This window comes from Euphorbia lathyris, chromosome 1 (assembly GCF_963576675.1).
Source record: "Euphorbia lathyris chromosome 1, ddEupLath1.1, whole genome shotgun sequence".
Taxonomy (NCBI): domain Eukaryota; kingdom Viridiplantae; phylum Streptophyta; class Magnoliopsida; order Malpighiales; family Euphorbiaceae; genus Euphorbia; species Euphorbia lathyris.
This window is the reverse complement of record NC_088910.1, coordinates 10647517-10665142: the sequence shown is the minus strand read 5'-3', so window position 1 is coordinate 10665142 and position 17626 is coordinate 10647517. Positions and strand designations below refer to the sequence as shown.

Here is a 17626-nt window from a genome sequence, read left to right as displayed (position 1 = left end):
AAAATAATAACATATTAAAAAGCAATTTTCATTAATTGATTTAATTGTAATTTTGTAACTAATTGTGATATTTATGTAAAAAGCCTTAAAAAGTATTTAGGATTTAAATGGTCAAAATAATTAATATTTTAAACCTAAAATATGTCTAATTAATTTTTTGAATATAAATTGAGAGTTAATTTAAGAATTAAATTCATATTTGGTTTCTGTGGTATGCAAAATTTTATCATACAATTTGATAACATTTTTCCCTTAAAGTATTTCCATAAATGTCATTTAACACATTTTGGATGAAAAATTAATCTTTTTTTTTTTTGCAAAATGACACAATTTTTGACACGTGATATATACACGTGGCAATCGATTTAATTTTTTACCAAACAGATTTAATATGTAGATAAATAAAGAATTAATGAAATACTTTTTTGGGAAAATTACACAGAAATTCATCTTTTAAAAACTATTTACAACTATGTCAAGTCATGATTTTGGATTATATCAAACTAGTAAAATCAGTACTTTTAATATATTTTAAGGATTAGAATTTATAAATTAGAAGTCTAGAATATATTTTCTAGGATTTATGATTTATGAATTGGAGTCTAGATTTTTAAATTATGGTGTAAAATCATAATATATATATATAGAGAGAATAATGACATATTAAGAATTAAGTTTGGTGAAATGACTTATTTGTAATTTTGTGCTTAATTATGATATTCATGTATTTGACCCTACTTTTTTACGTAAACATTAAAGGGGCCTTTATTTATTATTCCGCCCAGGGCCCATTAATTATCAGGACCGGCCTTGACTAAAATTGATCTTACTTAGAAACATTAAGATTAAATTTGCATTAATTTCATATGTTAAAGCTAAATCTGTATATTTTCAAAAATATTATGGTAAAATTTATCTTTATCTCAATAAAACACGAATAATTAAAAAAATTTATATTTATATCAAATAATAAATTTTAGTTTATATTGTTTCAAATCATGGATCAAGAGTGTAGCTGTCAGAAATAATTTTATATTATTAAAAATAATAACATTAATATATGAAATAATTTTTCTCCGGTAAATTATATCGATGGTACTCGAATTTTAGTGTGTTTCATTTTTTGGTACTTAAATTTTACTTTTTCATTTTGAATTTCAAATACAGGGTTTGGAATAGAAAAATGTTTGGGTCAAATACATGAATATCATAATTAAGTACGAAATTACAACTAAGTCATATCACCAAACTTAATTCTTAATATATCATTATCCTCTATATATTATAATTTTACACCATAATTTAAAAAATCTAGACTCCAATTCATAAATCATAACCCTGGAAAATATATTCTAAACTTCTAATTTATAAATTACAATCCTTAAAATATATTAAAAGTACTTATTTTACTAATTTGATATAATCCAAAATTATGACTTGACATAATTGTAAATAATTTTTAAAAGATGAATTTCTGTGTAATTTTCCCAAAATGGTTTGAGGATGTTCAAATCTAGTGTCGGTTAGAGTGGCAGTGCGAGTTTCACTGGAGGCTGGGCCGGCTCTGGGCCTAGGCCCAAGGTTGGAGGGAGCCCCAAAAATTTTATAGGTATATATATATGGGTAAAAAAAATTTATACAACTATTCATATTAGACTTAATATTCATTTGAGCCCCTAAACTAAAATTTTAAAGTTAATTAAAACTTTAAACTATTAAAATCATCAATTAGGTCCCTGAACTAAACAAAAATCATCGATAGAATCCGCATCGTATTTTAAAAATCATCGATAGAATCCGCATCGTATTTTTGCTAACTTTAGGGATCTGATTAATGATTTTAATCGTTTAAGGTCTTAATTGACTTTAAACTTAAAAGAGGCTCAATTGATTTTTTAATATATGTTAATGATTAATTTAAGAATTAAACTCATATTTGGATCATGTGGTATCCAAAATTTTATGATTTGTCCAATGTAGTACCATTTGGTAATATTTTCCCCTTGAAGTATTTTTATAAGTGACATTTAACCCATTTTGGATGAAAAACTAATCGATTTGTTTTTTTTTTTTTTTTGCTATATGATACAATTTTTTTGACACATGATATATACACGTGAGAATTTATTTAATTTTTTATCATATAAATTTAGTATGTAGATAAATAAGGAATTATATTTTTATTTATTTATGTAACTACGCTACCATTATTATTTACTTTCTACGATTCTTTATCTTGTAACACTTTTAAGCTCATTTTTAGCGCGTTTTTTCCATAAAAAAAAAATCAAATTTTTTAATTTGAGACTAACTAATTTCATTTTTATAATAATTATAAAAAAAATTATAACTAAAAAAATGTTATAATTTTTAAGAAATTAACATTAAATTTGTAGAAAATTAAATGTCTTTTTTTCATATGGAACACTTTCAATTTTTTAGCCAACACATAAAACATTGAAATTTTAGGGTTAGTTACATGAATATCACACTACAATAAAAATGGGCTTTACCAGCCCTTTTTTAGAGGCTATACTAATAAGCGCCGGAATGGGCTTACATAGAAAGGCCCATCCTCTAATATTGAGGCGGATTCTAAAAAGGGAAAATTACACAGAAATTCATCTTTCAAAAATTATTTACAACTATGTCAAGTCATAATTTTGAATTATGTCAAACTAGTAAAATTAGTATTTTTAATATATTTTAAAGATTAGAATTTATAAATTAGAAGTCTAGAATATATTTTATAAAGTTTATGATCTATGAATTGGAGTCTGGAATTTTTAAATTATGGTGTAAAATCATAATATATAGAGAATAATGACATATTAAAAATTAAGTTCGATGATATGACTTAGTTGTAATTTTGTACTTATTATGATATTCATGTATTTGACTCATCTAAAAATAGCCCCAAAGTAAACCTCTAATCTGGAATTTGTGGGCCATCAAAAATATCTATTTTTATCATATGAAAAAACCTTTTGGTCATTTCCCTAATTTCATTCGTTCACTTCAAAAACTCTATCGCCGTCTTCAACTACTAGATTTTGAGCGTTCTAATTGCATGTCCGCCGATCTGATCTTCCCTTGAATCCTCTTCTATTTTCTGACTGGTAAGCTCGATTTCGAGTTCTTCGTTTCAATATCTTCAAAAATTGATGTATTTACATTTGGTAATTTTTCATTCTCCTATCCTCTTCCTTATCAGTTTTGCTTTTCTTAGTTTGACGCTTGGATCCTTAGCTCTATGGTCTCGATCTCTGGAAATATGGCATGGAAGAAATCTAGGGTTCCATTGGCGATGAATTCATATTATTATTTTTCAAATTGTATTATATGGTTTTTTCTGATATTTATATATCAGCGATCTCTCCTTTTTATTTTTCACAATGCCTCTATAGACTGTTTCTGTTGTAGTGTCATGAATACTTTAAATATATACATGTATCTCTTTATGGTGTTATTTATTCTAAATATGTCAGATTGTAAAACTTATATTCAATTTATCAAGGAAACGTCATGGTCCCTTAAAAATAGGTTCATATATTTTAGATAATTACAAATATATTTTTAATAACTAACACTATCTATTAACAACAGTTTACAGGTTGACGATCTCATGCTTATTTCTGGAGTAAACCGGTTTTCAAACTTATAATTAACTTTCCTAATAAACTTGCTGATATGGAAGAATACTGAACTAATAAATTCTGATATTTTGAAAAATTGATGATATTGTCCAACCACATATGCAACAATGGCTAACAGAAATTCCTAGATCTCCTCATCCGTCTATCGATCGAGTTGTTATATTAAGCACCAGGTCTTCCATATCACTCGGAAAACCCCCAATTCACATTTGAACACGTGTATGATGATCCCACGTAATAATTAAAATAGTAGGGCTTCTTATAATATGCATGAATCCATCTTACACGTGTCAAAATATATAAGGAAGGTTCTCCATTTGACATAGAGAACCGGATGCTTCTAATAATTTACCCAATCGATGGCTTCTTTCTATAGAAATATTGTCAGTAAACTTAAAAACACATGTAGTTTTAGTGTACAATATTTTTGGACAAAAACACAAACAGTTTATGGCATCTGTAGAATTAGATTTTCAATAGGCTTCTCAAAGTGTAATTTTGCCATTATTTGCAGGACTGAACATAAGTTATGCAATATTGTGAAATTCTACAAATAATAAGATATGGAGTATTGAATCGATTTCCAAGTAATAAGTGGCCTGATGCTGATGAAGCTTTCACTAAACATGAACAGCCCAAAAGGGAGTCGATAGAAGGAATTACAATTCTGAAAAAACAAATCTGTTGTTAAAATATAACGTTCACCGCTAGACTTGACAAAACTGATAAAAACCGAACTTTTTGATAATATTATTAAAATAAAATATTGAATTGATAAATAACAAAAGGCCATGCATAATTTGTAAATTTCATTAGAAACATGATTTACTGTGTAAATTCCTCTCTTTTTTTTAAATGTCCTTTTTTCAAATTATGGTGTTTTTTTTATACAGGTGTCAAAATCAGACCGGTTAAAAGAACGAAAAAGGAGGTACATTATGGTGTTTTTTTTATATAGGTGTCAAAATCAGACCGGTTAAAAGAAAAAGACAAAAGGTCAAATGTTAGAGATGTTACAAGATATATACATTAGATATTTCAAGAGTATTTGTTATGTAAAATATCACAGAAAAATGACTATATTGATTGAACAATAAAAGACTTATTAACTAGAAACCAGGAGCTAACAATTCTAAACCAAGTCCTGAATCTGTCAATTTCTTTCTGACACAATAACACCATTTCTAGAGACAACCCGCTTGTCATAACCCGTTTGAAACGATTTTTTTTGTTGCATTTATATGATATATAATCATGTGAAATATTTAGATTCCATAACACGATTATGTATAACCCGATTTGATACCCAATAATGACCAACAATTGGGTGAGAGATTTCTATTTCGGACAGGCTCAGCTAGAGCTGAGGCACAGATCCTGTATAAAAACCAAACTTAATGTGCAAAAAGAACCCAACACATCACAATCTAGACAATAATCACAAGACACTAGCTAATGAACCCTGAAAATACAAGTAAAAAATAGGATTAAGGGTCAAATATGTGCCCCAAGGTTATTGGCTAAGATCGGTTATAACCGTTGTCATACAAAATAGCCCGACTACGCTCCCTTGGTAGAAAATCCAGATCTAGCTCAAATACCTTATAGAACTTCTACCACGGGGCAAAATTGAGTTTCTCTGAGAATCTCAGGAGCGCAAATTTGACCCTTATCCCGAATAAATAAGTAAAAAAATGAAGGCAAGCAAATAAAACAATTGCTGCTCAGTATTACTATAAAATAATCATCTCAGAGAGATAATTCTATAAAATCAAACTCAGAAATTGCAAGACAAAAGCTCCCGTCATGAACTTTTTAACATCTTTTACTCTCTTCCTCTAATTTTTTAGAGGTTACTCAAAATACAAGAAAGGCTCATATATATTCAAGTTATTCTGAAGTGCTCTCGCCTATATGTCATTAGGCAAACAGGTGGCAAAAAAAACCAAGCTAAGAGAAAAATGGCAATGCAGCAGAGCAGCAGCCAACGGAGAAACTCACCAGTCTGGCAATCTCCATTCATCTCTCAATATTTTGAACAACGAGGCCAAGATGCAAAAATTATGGGGTGACGCCTTAAAATTCTGCATGACTAAAACCAGATGAGAATTAGAGCACTTGTCGATAGCTAGCTAGGGCGTGCAAGAAGAAACATAGTTCCTTCAAAACAATACCTGAATGGCAGACTGGCAAACAGAATTTCATGGACCTGCCAATAATTGAATCAATCATCCAAGTAATAATATGAACCAGCATTTTTCTGCTCTCTATCCTTGGTTGACTCCAATTTGTTGATCCTTGGTCGGAAGTTAGTTGGATCACGCCTAAATGTAATATCGAGATGCTGCAACAGGTTCAACAAAGTGCAACTATTAGTAATGGGAGGAATAAAATACCCTTGAACCATATTGAAAAATCTAATGGCCTTATGTAGTTTCTGAACAACCTAATTAAATTACTGATGTAAGAAATCGCTCATCTCCCTTTACTTTTTAAAGTAACCTATAAGTAAATACTTACAGATAAGAAGAGATTCATCCCGGTCAACAACGACTGAGGAGAATTTGCTATACAGTCGATAGATGGATTACCCTCGTAGACAATAACTCGATCAGCAAGGTAAGTTGCCATTATGAAATCATGCTCGACTACAAACGCAGTTTTCTTTGCATGAAGGATAAACCTTTTAATGACTTTTGATGCAACAATACGCTGCTCAGAATCCAAATATGCACTTGGTTCATCTATTAGATAAATGTCTGCAGGCTGCATCAAGAAGAATATGCCATGCATCAAGCACCGTTAAATAATTTGTCACAAATTTGAAAAAAGATAACATAGATAAAGTAGCAAACTAATGAGTAGAATGCTCCATTGTGCCATTGCCTCTCTAGTCAATCACTCACATGCCAGTACACATTATTTATTTATATTTCCACCCACAAGAACAGATGCATGGAACTGGCAAGTTGACACAATCGCATAGACCCAGAGAATGTGAACAAATGTGCAATTGAATGGTTATTAATCCGCGTACTAATCAGCTTACCAAAATAACAAAATAACAAGTACAGTCAACCAAGGACCATTAAATAATAGGAGAAGAATGACGTAAAAGCTCCACCGGAAGTTTCAGAGACATTTTGCAGCTTAAGTTTCTTCACCACATGTTGAAAGATGTTTTCTTAGAAACACAAAGGTACATACTATAGCTTCTATACCTCATACATATATGAAATGAGGATGTTGGCATAGCAAATTAATGAGTAAGCTTTCATTTCACAGTAACATGCAGCCAAATGTATGTATATATATATATATATATATATATATATGTAAGTAATTACCTTTCCAAGACAGAGACACAAAGCAACCCTTTGCAGCTCCCCACCAGACAGATTGACCACTTCTTGATCCATTAACTGTTCTATAAGAAGTGGTTTCATGACATCTGATATGAACTGAGGATGAGTGTATGAATCACGAATTTTTTGATGTAACAAGTGTCTAACAGTAGACTGGAACTTAGGACTGATCTTCTGGGGCTTGTAAGAAACATTGAACTCAGGTATCTCCACATCTGAATCCTCCACAGTATCAGGTTTCAATAATCCAGCCTGTTCAGTTGACAAAAAAAAAAAGTTATCCAAGAGGTGTTGGATTTCTTGGCAAAATGAACAGAGAAAAATAACAGTAAATAAATACCAGCATACGAATAAAAGTTGTCTTCCCCGTCCCATTCTCACCCAGCATCACAATTATCTGAGAATCTGTAAATTCACCCTCAACCACTTTAAGCTTAAAGTTCCCCTGTGTTTTACTCATGGTTGGATATTTGTATCGTGCATATGTTTGAATCTCTTCAGCACTCTCTTGTGGAGTCTCAGCAACCTAGAAGAGGTAAGAAATATAGTGAAAAAATACACTGAGGGAGAGATGATAGAAATATACGAACAAAAATTACCTTGAAGGTTAAAGACTCGTCACGGAATCGTAGATTTTCTGTAGGAACAAATCCAGCCAAGAATATGTTAATGCCTTCCCTAACAGAGAAGGGAAGGGTTACAACTCCGTATGCACCCGGTTTCCCATACAAGCAACAAATAAAATCTGACAGATAATCCAAGACACTAAGATCATGCTCCACCACAATCACATAGCTGAAACAAAATTTGAGATTGATGTAGTTAGATCAAAGCACAAGAGCCAAAAGTTGGACTGCCAAAAGAAAAGAGGGTTAAACCTATTAGGCCTGAGCAAAGATCTGACAACTTGGGCAGCTTTAAGCCTCTGTTTGACGTCAAGATAACTTGAAGGCTCATCAAACATATATATTTCAGCATTCTGTATCGCAACAACAGCTATAGCAAACCGTTGGAGCTCTCCACCTGACAAATCTCCCACATTACGATCTATAACCTGGTTCAGCTGAAGATCAGCACATAGTTCTGCTTTCATGTCTCTCTCATCTTTTTGGTCAAGCACCTGCCCTACATTGCCTTGGACTGCTTTTGGAATGTGATCAACATACTGAGGCTTTATGATGGCCTGAAGAATATGATCATGTTTTCAGGTATACAGAAATAGATGAATCTAAAAAAAGTGATGGCCTATTTTTCAATTTGTGATGTCAAGAAATTCCTTTCAACCTAAAAAAAAAAGTGTACAGCATAATACACAAAGGGTTTAATAATAGATTCACCATTGTAACCCAGACAAAAAGGACTTTCTAAAAATTATGATCTCCGAAGAAAGCTGAACATGTTAATTAACAATAACTAAAAATGATAAATTGCAACACTCCGCCCATATTCAAACAGATCCATTAGATAAATTCAAGAAACACAAGAAAATAAGGTTCAATCACGAAGATGCAAACGTACTTGTACCATTCTCTAAATTCGAATATGAAAATCTAATAAATATCACAGTTCAAACTTAAATGTTCTGTACAGCTGAAAATAAAATATACACACTATAGTGAGAAAAAATTCAAGAGAAACAAGAAGAGCAATCAAATATGATGGATAGAGACCCAGACACCAGCCAATGCTCAATAAATACATATGCAATTGAAAAACACAAGATTACTTCTACTCGGAGATAATTGATTGTATTCCTTGTAAAATAACAAATTAGGAAAAGTGACTATCCATTTTAATGACCTGAAATTCCCATCATGTATAATATGTCAAATATCATCACATACTAACTTGAAAGTCACTTCACTTAAAATCGTGCAGTATAGCTATAATGCTAACTAAGTTCAACTTTACTATTCAAAAATTAAAAAGAGAATGAAGTTGGAGCTTGAGGAACTTAATGGAAGAGAAAAACACCCAGCACACTAACACTGCAAATAGTACCTTCAAATTATCTTCCAGGATACGAGTAAAATAGTTCTGTAACTCAGATCCTCGAAAGTAGGTCAAGATTTCTTGCCAATCTGGAGGATTCTGCAAATAAAGAGGAATGATACAAAAAAAGGTTCAAATAATAAATTTAGCAAACAGCACTAATAGAAATCATCATACGAATATTACATTGAAACGGCCCAAATTTGGTTTCAGTTTTCCAGCCAAAACTTTGAGAGCAGTAGACTTTCCAATGCCATTTGTTCCCACCAAGCCAAGAACTTGGCCAGGCCTTGGTACAGGTAACCTGCACTTGTAATTTCCTTACAAGTCAAAAGCATAAAAAGCAAGTCTGCAATTTTTTTTCCGGTAGCTTAAAGTATAGTTTATAGGTTCATATGCAGCCATGCACACTACCAAGAGTATGTAAGTTATTTACTAAGACACTCACCAAATTTCATAGAAAGAACTGGTCCTAGCCTATACATCTCAGAGAGAAGAAAGGAGTTTTCTTCTTAACTATATGGGATAAGGTTCAAAAATACCCTTACGGTAGACAGCCAAGAGCAATAATACCTCTAAGGTCTAAAATGGTACAATTAAAGCCTCAAGGTTAACATATTGGTCCAATTTTATCCATACCAACAAAACTTATTTCACACCGTTACTTATATTAGTTGCCATCTGCCAGATCATAAGGATCTAAAAAAATGTCAATTGTACCCTCATCCCTTTCCTTTTCTGTGTTATAGCAATGGGTTTTCTGTGTTATAGCAATGGGTTTTGAATCCACATTTGATTCAAGCGGCCAGGTTCATCAGATGTATGGATATGCTTCTTATTTTTTGTACTTTCATGAAGATTGTACTAATGTGTTTAAGTGTAAAGTCATAGAATTTCCAAATCTAAAATCATGGAAAAACCCATGAACCTCAATATAGTTTATTTCACTTCTTCTTATTATTTTTTCGATTCACTTTTGATTCAGTTTTTTTCCTGCAGTTCACTCTAATTTGGAGACTGCAAATTCAAAGACAAAACCAATTCAGTAAAAGAAATGAATGAATTTCAAAAAAAAAACAGGACAAAAGCACATATATTTACATATACTCTAGTAGAAAAACATACCTCAGAAATTCCCATTCTAATGAACTGGATCATTTGACCAGTAAGAGCATGAAAAAATTCCCATTGTCTAAATTTAAAGGTAATTACATGAGGACCTACACTTGAAGTAAAAGGTTGGTGTAATGATTCAAAGCTTTCTTCCTCTGCTTTTCACTGTTTATTCTGTTGTTAATCCCTCATTTGGACCAGAAAATCGAGTGGATTTCGACTTCAACTGACGGAGGTCGACTTCAACAAAAATCAAAGTGGACTTCGACTTTTCCAACGAAATCGGAATGAAATGTATGAAAAGAATCCATGTGAAAAAGTGAAGTGAAATCTACAGATGAAGAGGAGGGATGGAAGGAATCAATTAAGGGATTAAGGGTTTGGTTTGATTTGGGGATTCTTCACGTTTTACAGATGAAAAGATTGGGGGTATAATTGACATTTTGTTAATTTAAGTACATGGAATTATTTAGCGGATGACTACTTAACAGAAACTTTAACAGTGTAAAATATGATTTATTAATATGGGTAAAATTGGACCAATATGTTAACCATGGGCCTTTAATTGTACCATTTTAAACCTTAGAGGTATTATTGCTCTTGGTTGTCTACCTTAAGGGTATTTTTGAACCTTATCCCTAACTATTTTCTTCCCCTCAAAGTGAGGTATCGACTAAAATCTCTTCTTCTTTATGTAGCATAACATAGTTATACAAAGCCCCTCACCTCGGCATAGTTGTGAAAGGCGATCACCTGGGTCGCCTGTTTCCTCCCCCCGCCTTCTGCATTGGAAGGCGGGCATTATTCAGAAGGCAAGCCAGGTGAGAGGCGGTCGCCTTCTGCACTTAGGTGGTAAGTTAAGTTTTTAAGAGGGATTTTTAGGTTAAAGACATCATCATCGATCCATCGAGACAGAAACTTCCTCTTCTGCACCGATCAACATAAACTTACTCTCCTCCGCCCAACAGCACCGACGATGGCCAGACACTTCCTCTCCTCCACCCAATAGCACTGATCGGCATAAACAGGTACTGTCTTTTTTTCTATACTCTTCTCTGTTCTCATTTGTTTTATTTTTCTTTCTATAATCTTCTTCTATTTTTCTTTTCTTCATCTTCACCCATCCAACTGTTGTTCTGCTCAAATTTCTACTCTTTATTATGACTTATGCAAGTGTTATGCTGCCCAAATTTTGTGATTTCTGTTATTATTACTAAGTTGTGAAAGTTTATGTGCAGTTTATGAAAGTGTATGAAAGTTTATGTTAATGCTACTTTTATGAAAGTTTATAAAAGTTTTTGAAAGATTATGCTACTATTATGCAAATTTGTGAAAATGTATGAAACCATATGGAACAGTAGCTTACAAGTGTCTAATTTTCCAAATTTTGCAAAAGTTTATGAAAGTTTCTGCTACTATTATGCAAATTTGTGAAAATGTATGAAGTGAAAATGTGTGAAAGTGTTTGAAACTGCATGAAAGTTCATGAAAATGTATGAAACTATATGGAACAGTAGCTTACAAGTGTAATTTTCCAAATTTTGCAGGCTTTTAGACATGATGACACAAGCTTGATGATGAGGATTTGGATTTGGATTGATGATGATGTTTGATATGTTATTAGGACTAGAAGTTTTATTTTGTTTTACAACTTTAGAAGTTAAACGAGTCAATATGAGTTATAGTTTATTTTTTGTGTTTTTCTAATTTGTTTGTCGCCTGGCCTTGAGGCGATATTTTGCCCTTATCGCCTCAGCTCGCCTTTCGACTTTCACAACTATGCACCTCGGCCATAAAATATATCCATGCAAATATAACATACTATCCAGAAAAGATCAGTATCCCTTCCTGACATATTTCCATTAAAAACAACCCTCCAACTTCAACAGCCAGTTCAAGACCAGGACCACAGTTAACAAATGAATCATTACACACCTGTGCAATTTAAAGGTATTGGGGCCATAACGATGGGTTGTATCTTTATCCAAGTCCTTTGGCAAGTTGATGATCTGAATTGCTTCAAATGGGCATTTCTGCAATCAGCCAATAACAGATACATCAGTAACAAGTTCAAAAATCTTGCTCCAAGGATAAGGAAAGTGGAAAACAAATAGTTTAGACCATATCCAACTTGAATATACATACCTTAACACAGATACCACATCCAATGCACAATTCCTCAGAGATGAAAGCAATCTTGGATGCCGTACTAACCTCAATACACAATTTCCCTGTAGAGGAATTGTATGAAAGACGTTAGATTCACTTAGCCTTCCTTCTTTCAATACGGAAGAAGGAAAAAGAATAACAAATTAGGAAATCCATACTTTTCCTTTTTATGAAGAGGACATTATAAACAAACATTTCCACGTGAAAAGGAAAGTTTGAAGTACAAAATAATATCTATATACGACAGACACCTTATAAATGGACAAAATCTGTTTATAACAACAGGAGCAATGAGCATAATCACAAAAAAACTGATAATCATGACATTAAATACAATTATCAAACAATTATAGTAATGAAATGTTTCGTAAATTGAAACACACCCTCTCATTCACCATAGTAAGAGAAAGTGAGAATACATAGAATCTCTCACTTCAATTGATGCAGTAAAACAGAGGTTTTTCTTCATTTTACTGTTTTTGTTGTTTCAGACAACAAAAGTATCTTTTATATGAAACTCCCAAATATAAACCAAATACTTTCCAAAGCACTCATATTTACATGATCTAATCCCACTTAGACAGGCACAGAGGAAGAAAAGAATATATTAAGCAACATATGCTACATCATAGCGAAATATGTCTGCAACTTCTTCAACTTCGCTTATGCCTCATTGAAGGAACACTACTCCGTGACCATGAAGAAGGCTTGATTCCCTCTAAGATTACTAATATAGATCCAAGATAGGCTTACTAAGCCATAAATAACACTGAAATATAAATTTTAAATTGTACGAGCAGATCATGAACTACAATAGGGAAAAAAACGCACCAGTTTTGACAACAGGGCAGCTTTTCTTGCATTCTTGACGACACTTCTTGGGCTTGCATCTATCAGAGCTCACAATTGCTATACGTGTCAACCTGTCTGCCATCTCTCACTTGCCTTCCTTCTTTACTTACTAGATACGTTCAAACACAAACAAAAGCTATCAAAAAGGCACTTAGGATTTTGAATCTAACATGACTGTAATCTGAATATAATTTTGTAATATCTAAATCACAAAAAGTTGGTTACTTTGAATTATAGGTTCAGGCAAAATTCCTAGTTTGGAGTACATAATTTTGTAAATTACTTTGAATCATCCATAGAAGAGTTGATCACCTTTGTTCAGTTTGTTATATGGATAATTTGTATTTAAAGAGTGAATTTGTATTTGCTAGGGTTTGTGTTGGAAAAGTTCTTTTGTGTCATCTATTGTTCAGTTGTCTGAGCCTGTTTGGTATATTTCCATCTAGTACTTGCTAACTGTGCTTCACTTTGAAAATTCAGGATCACGGGATTGTTCGTGATGGTAGCAAAGATTTTACAGAATCACAGAACGAGCCTTGTACAAGAACTTTGTTGCAGGAGCTTAACCGACATGCTGTTGTTGTTCTTGCTCACAATCAACCCATAGGAGTAGGCCACCAAGATCGAGAGTTAATTTGAGTGGGACTAGAGGGGTGCTTTGTTTGATTAGTCCACACTGTTTGTTATGTTCCAAATCTAAACATAGAATAATGAATGCTGAGAACATAACCAACTACGTATATATGCCTCTTCTTTTGGCTTCTACGCTATCAGTGGCTGTGACAGCAAGCTGGATTCCATAGTAGTTAACTAGAGTTATGTATTGTTTGGTGGATGGGTCTTTTGATATGGGGAGAACAAGTGCTTTGGGTTTGAAAGATTTTGATTTTGCAGCTATGGAATATGGAGAAAGCAACAAGATAAGAGCAGTGAAGAAGAAATTAAAGCAGTAGTAATTAATGGGAGAATGCATGTATAATTAATTTCTCCATATTAGATGTAATTATTTGATAAATATGTGACAGCTGCAGAGAAAGTATGTGAAAAGCTAGTTGAAGAGGATGGAATTATTTGATAAATATGTGAAAAGCTAGTTGAAGAGGATGGAATCTATGGGATTTGTTCTGGTTTCTAGAGAAAGTATAACAACTTGATATGTAAAATGATTTTCTCAACACAGAGCAACAAAATCTGGAATTGAAAAATCTAAAAATGATTTTCTCAACACAGAGCAACGAAATGATTTTCTCAACAATTGAAGAGCAAACAAAGAGCAACAAAATCGAAAAATTTAGCACAAAATCTGGAATTGAATGAACAGTTACTCATACTCATACCTGGATTGAAGATTAAAACCGAAGAAACCTCGTGTGGAGTCTGCCGCTTCTGCTTCTCTTCTACTTCTTCGTTCAGTCTATCAATTAGGTTTACAATTAACCCCCATCCAAACGTAGTGTAAATCTCAATTTAAATAAAATTTACATACCTTCGAACTTCGAATGAAGACCGGAGAACAGGTAGAACCGCCGGCGAAATAAAACAAAATCAGATGAGCAGTGAACGGCGAGCAAGCGATACCAGGGGAAGGAGATGAGACGAGGCAGTTAGCTTAGGAAATTGAAGGAGGGAGACCGCAGCGGATGGAAGTAGCGATTGACACCGGCGAGGAGATAAGGCAGTGAGATATGAAGTAGAGGGAGGGAGGAGGCGGCGGCGGCAGCAGAGAGAAGAGTTGGGTTTCTTACTCTCTTAGGTTAGAGAAGTTCGTTTTGTTTGAGTCGACCGCAAATCGGGGTGAGGCAGGGTAATTAATAAAAAATTCCCAAAATCATCCTTCTTTCTCGAGTTAAGGTGCAAAAATACCCCTAACGTTTTGGGCCAGGAGCAATTTTACCCCTAACGTTTAAAATGGTGCAATTTTACCCATAACGTTGGAAGCCAAGAGCAATTTTACCCCTAACGTAAATAAATTGGGTCAATTTGAGAAATAATTCATCAAATTGTCTTCCCGGTCATGACTCTTGTTATCTACACTTCATACGTGTGTTATTTTATGAGTAACAAATCACAAACATTCGTTGGGATGTGAAAAAAATAAAAAAAAATAAAAAAATATATTGTCTTTTTTGTACGGATTAGACAAAAAAATTCAAAAAATCCACCAAATTTATAAATATTAATCTCAAATTCTATTATTAAATTATAAAAAACATGAAATCCTTTTTTATAACGAATTATTATGTAATTGGTGCAGAATAATGAACAAAAATATCTGTATTTTATAATAGTGTCTGAAATTGATCCAATTTATCAATGTTAGGGGTAAAATTGTTCTTGGCTTCCAACGTTAGAGGTAAAATTGCACCATTTTAGACATTAAGGGTAAAATTGCTCCTGACTCAAAATATTAGAGGTATTTTTACACCTTAACCCTTCTTTCTTTTATTTTATTTCCAGAACAAATCCTATGAATATTTTCATTTCCATAACAAATTCTGTGAAGAAACGTGGGTCTTTTAATAAAAAAAAAATTGCTCTTGTTCTACTCCTGAGTGTTTTTACCTGAATGCTTAATGGTTATTAAAAATGTTTAATAAAATAAATTTATTATATATGTAAAGGTAATGCTTAATAATTTGGTATTTATTTTCTTAAAAAATTGATATTTATTTTTTTGATAGTATTTATTATGTCTATTTATTTACGTAATAATAGAATAATAATTAGCAAAATTAATATATATAGTAATCTAATAACTTTAGTTAGAACTAGTTTTAGACCCGTGCTTTGCACGGTTCTTTTTATTTGATTTCATCGATTGTATACATGCCTAGATATTTACAAAATAAAACTTCAATTATATACATTAGAATTTAATGTTATAATTTTTTAATTTATGCATATTATATAGTATTTCAGAATGAGTCAAAAGAAAAATGCATTACCTATCTTTTCAATCTTTGATTTTTTTTTTTAAATATTGATTTATTATTTATTTTAAATATATAAAATGACAAATCTGGAAATCTAATGGATTTATAACGCTGTAATGCATCCTGCTCGTACAATGCATATAATATACTAAAAAATTTAATTGAAATAATAAATAAGTTATAAAACAGATTAAAAAATTAGCTAAAAAGTTGCAAGAAATTAATTAACTATTAAAAATCTCTAATTAATTTTAATTTAGCTAATTGAGAAGAAAGAACTCAAAAATTTAAATATAATTAATAAAAATTAAAGAGAATTAAATATAATTAATAAAAATTAAAGGGAATTATAATTAAATACAAGCTTACTAATAACATCATATAAAAAAATTGCGGCAACTACATTATCATCATCTAATATTATCTCAGCTATAGCTATATTTTTATGCGCACTGATAAATTAAATTATAACTATTTAAAACCTTAAAATAATTCATAAATTATTGAAAACCTTTAAATTATTCATAAATTAAATATAAATTACATTCACAAACGTTGCATACAATGTTAGAAATATATTTAAAATGTGCAAAAAAAAAAAAAAATCTAATGAAGTCTTAAAGTATCCTCAAATCCATCCAAATAAATAAACCTCTTATTTATTAAATAATAGTAATGAAATTAACTCTACCTACTCTCTTCAAAAAAAAAAAAAAACTCTACCTACAGTTAAACCTCGATAAATGAATATTCGATAAAGTAATAACCTCGATTATATAATAAATTCTTCCGGTCCCGACTTGGGCCAATGGACTAAAGTAATAACCTCGCTAAATGCATTAAGTAATAAAAAATATTTAAATTCTTAAGGGCCCAATGAAAATATAAAGTAATAATTATTAAATTACATACAATATATATATATATATCAAAACCTTTTAATCAATCAACTAGAAGTCATTTCTTCTGAAAAAATGCATCTATAGTTGATTGTTTTTTCTTTCCACCTAAACCAAAATGAACACCATTCTTAACTTTTTGTAATGCAAACACAACTTCTGGTATATTTTGCTCATGTTGTAGCAAGTAGTTGTTTAAGGTGACCATTGCTTGAAATGTCTCTTTTGACGATACATTTGCGACAACTCAACTATCATCTGACTCTAGATCATTTCCATCATCATTGTTCATTATTGACTGGATAATTTCTTCGTCTGTAAGCGATTCCATAACTGCATCATTCTCGCTAGGATAGTTCAAAAGATGTTCGACATCCATCACATTTCTATAGCATAAATTAGAAATGACATCACTTAATCCTTGGATATCTTCATCTAATTGACCAACTTCTGGTTCAGGAATATTAGCATCTTCTGAACGAATCTTGTAATTATTTGATTGATTTGTAATTATGCTAATGTGATAATTACAAATCAATCAAATAATATATTTCCTAAACAAGATAATTACATATCTAATGAATATCTATCGATAAATGAATAATTTATTAATTTATCGATAAATGAATAATTTATTCATTTATCGA

General features: G+C 31.6%; 1 protein-coding gene across 5 annotated transcripts; it reads right to left on the bottom strand.

The window, feature by feature from the left end:
* Nucleotides 1-4128: 4128 nt before the first annotated feature.
* Nucleotides 4129-14922, bottom strand: LOC136221611 (ABC transporter E family member 2). 5 transcript variants are annotated; one of them, XM_066009027.1, is made up of 15 exons: nucleotides 14634-14922; nucleotides 14485-14561; nucleotides 13127-13256; nucleotides 12272-12357; nucleotides 12062-12159; nucleotides 9200-9317; nucleotides 9023-9112; nucleotides 7900-8204; nucleotides 7621-7816; nucleotides 7362-7547; nucleotides 7004-7273; nucleotides 6177-6422; nucleotides 5831-6000; nucleotides 5658-5740; nucleotides 4129-4323 (listed from the first exon to the last, which is right to left on the bottom strand). In XM_066009027.1, exons 3-13 carry the CDS (start codon nucleotides 13227-13229, stop codon nucleotides 5881-5883), a joined length of 1818 nt encoding a protein of 605 aa, XP_065865099.1. In that variant the 5' UTR covers nucleotides 13230-13256; nucleotides 14485-14561; nucleotides 14634-14922; the 3' UTR covers nucleotides 4129-4323; nucleotides 5658-5740; nucleotides 5831-5880. The 5 variants fall into 5 exon arrangements, with proteins under 5 accessions (XP_065865099.1, XP_065865083.1, XP_065865075.1 ...); XM_066009011.1 differs by having other exon boundaries at nucleotides 4131-4323; nucleotides 5658-5748; XM_066009003.1 differs by lacking the exon at nucleotides 4129-4323 and having other exon boundaries at nucleotides 5366-5748; nucleotides 13127-13283.
* Between the last annotated feature and the right edge of the window lie 2704 nt (nucleotides 14923-17626).

Coding starts and splice junctions, on each gene's coding strand:
- LOC136221611 (XM_066009027.1), bottom strand. CDS start 13,229: ATGGCAGACAGGTTGACACGTATAGCAATTGTGAGCTCTGATAGATGC. Junction 12,160..12,271: donor GATGTGGTATCTGTGTTAAG/GTATGTATATTC, acceptor GGCTGATTGCAG/AAATGCCCATTTGAAGCAAT. Junction 7,817..7,899: donor TCTTTGCTCAGGCCTAATAG/GTTTAACCCTCT, acceptor ATTTTGTTTCAG/CTATGTGATTGTGGTGGAGC.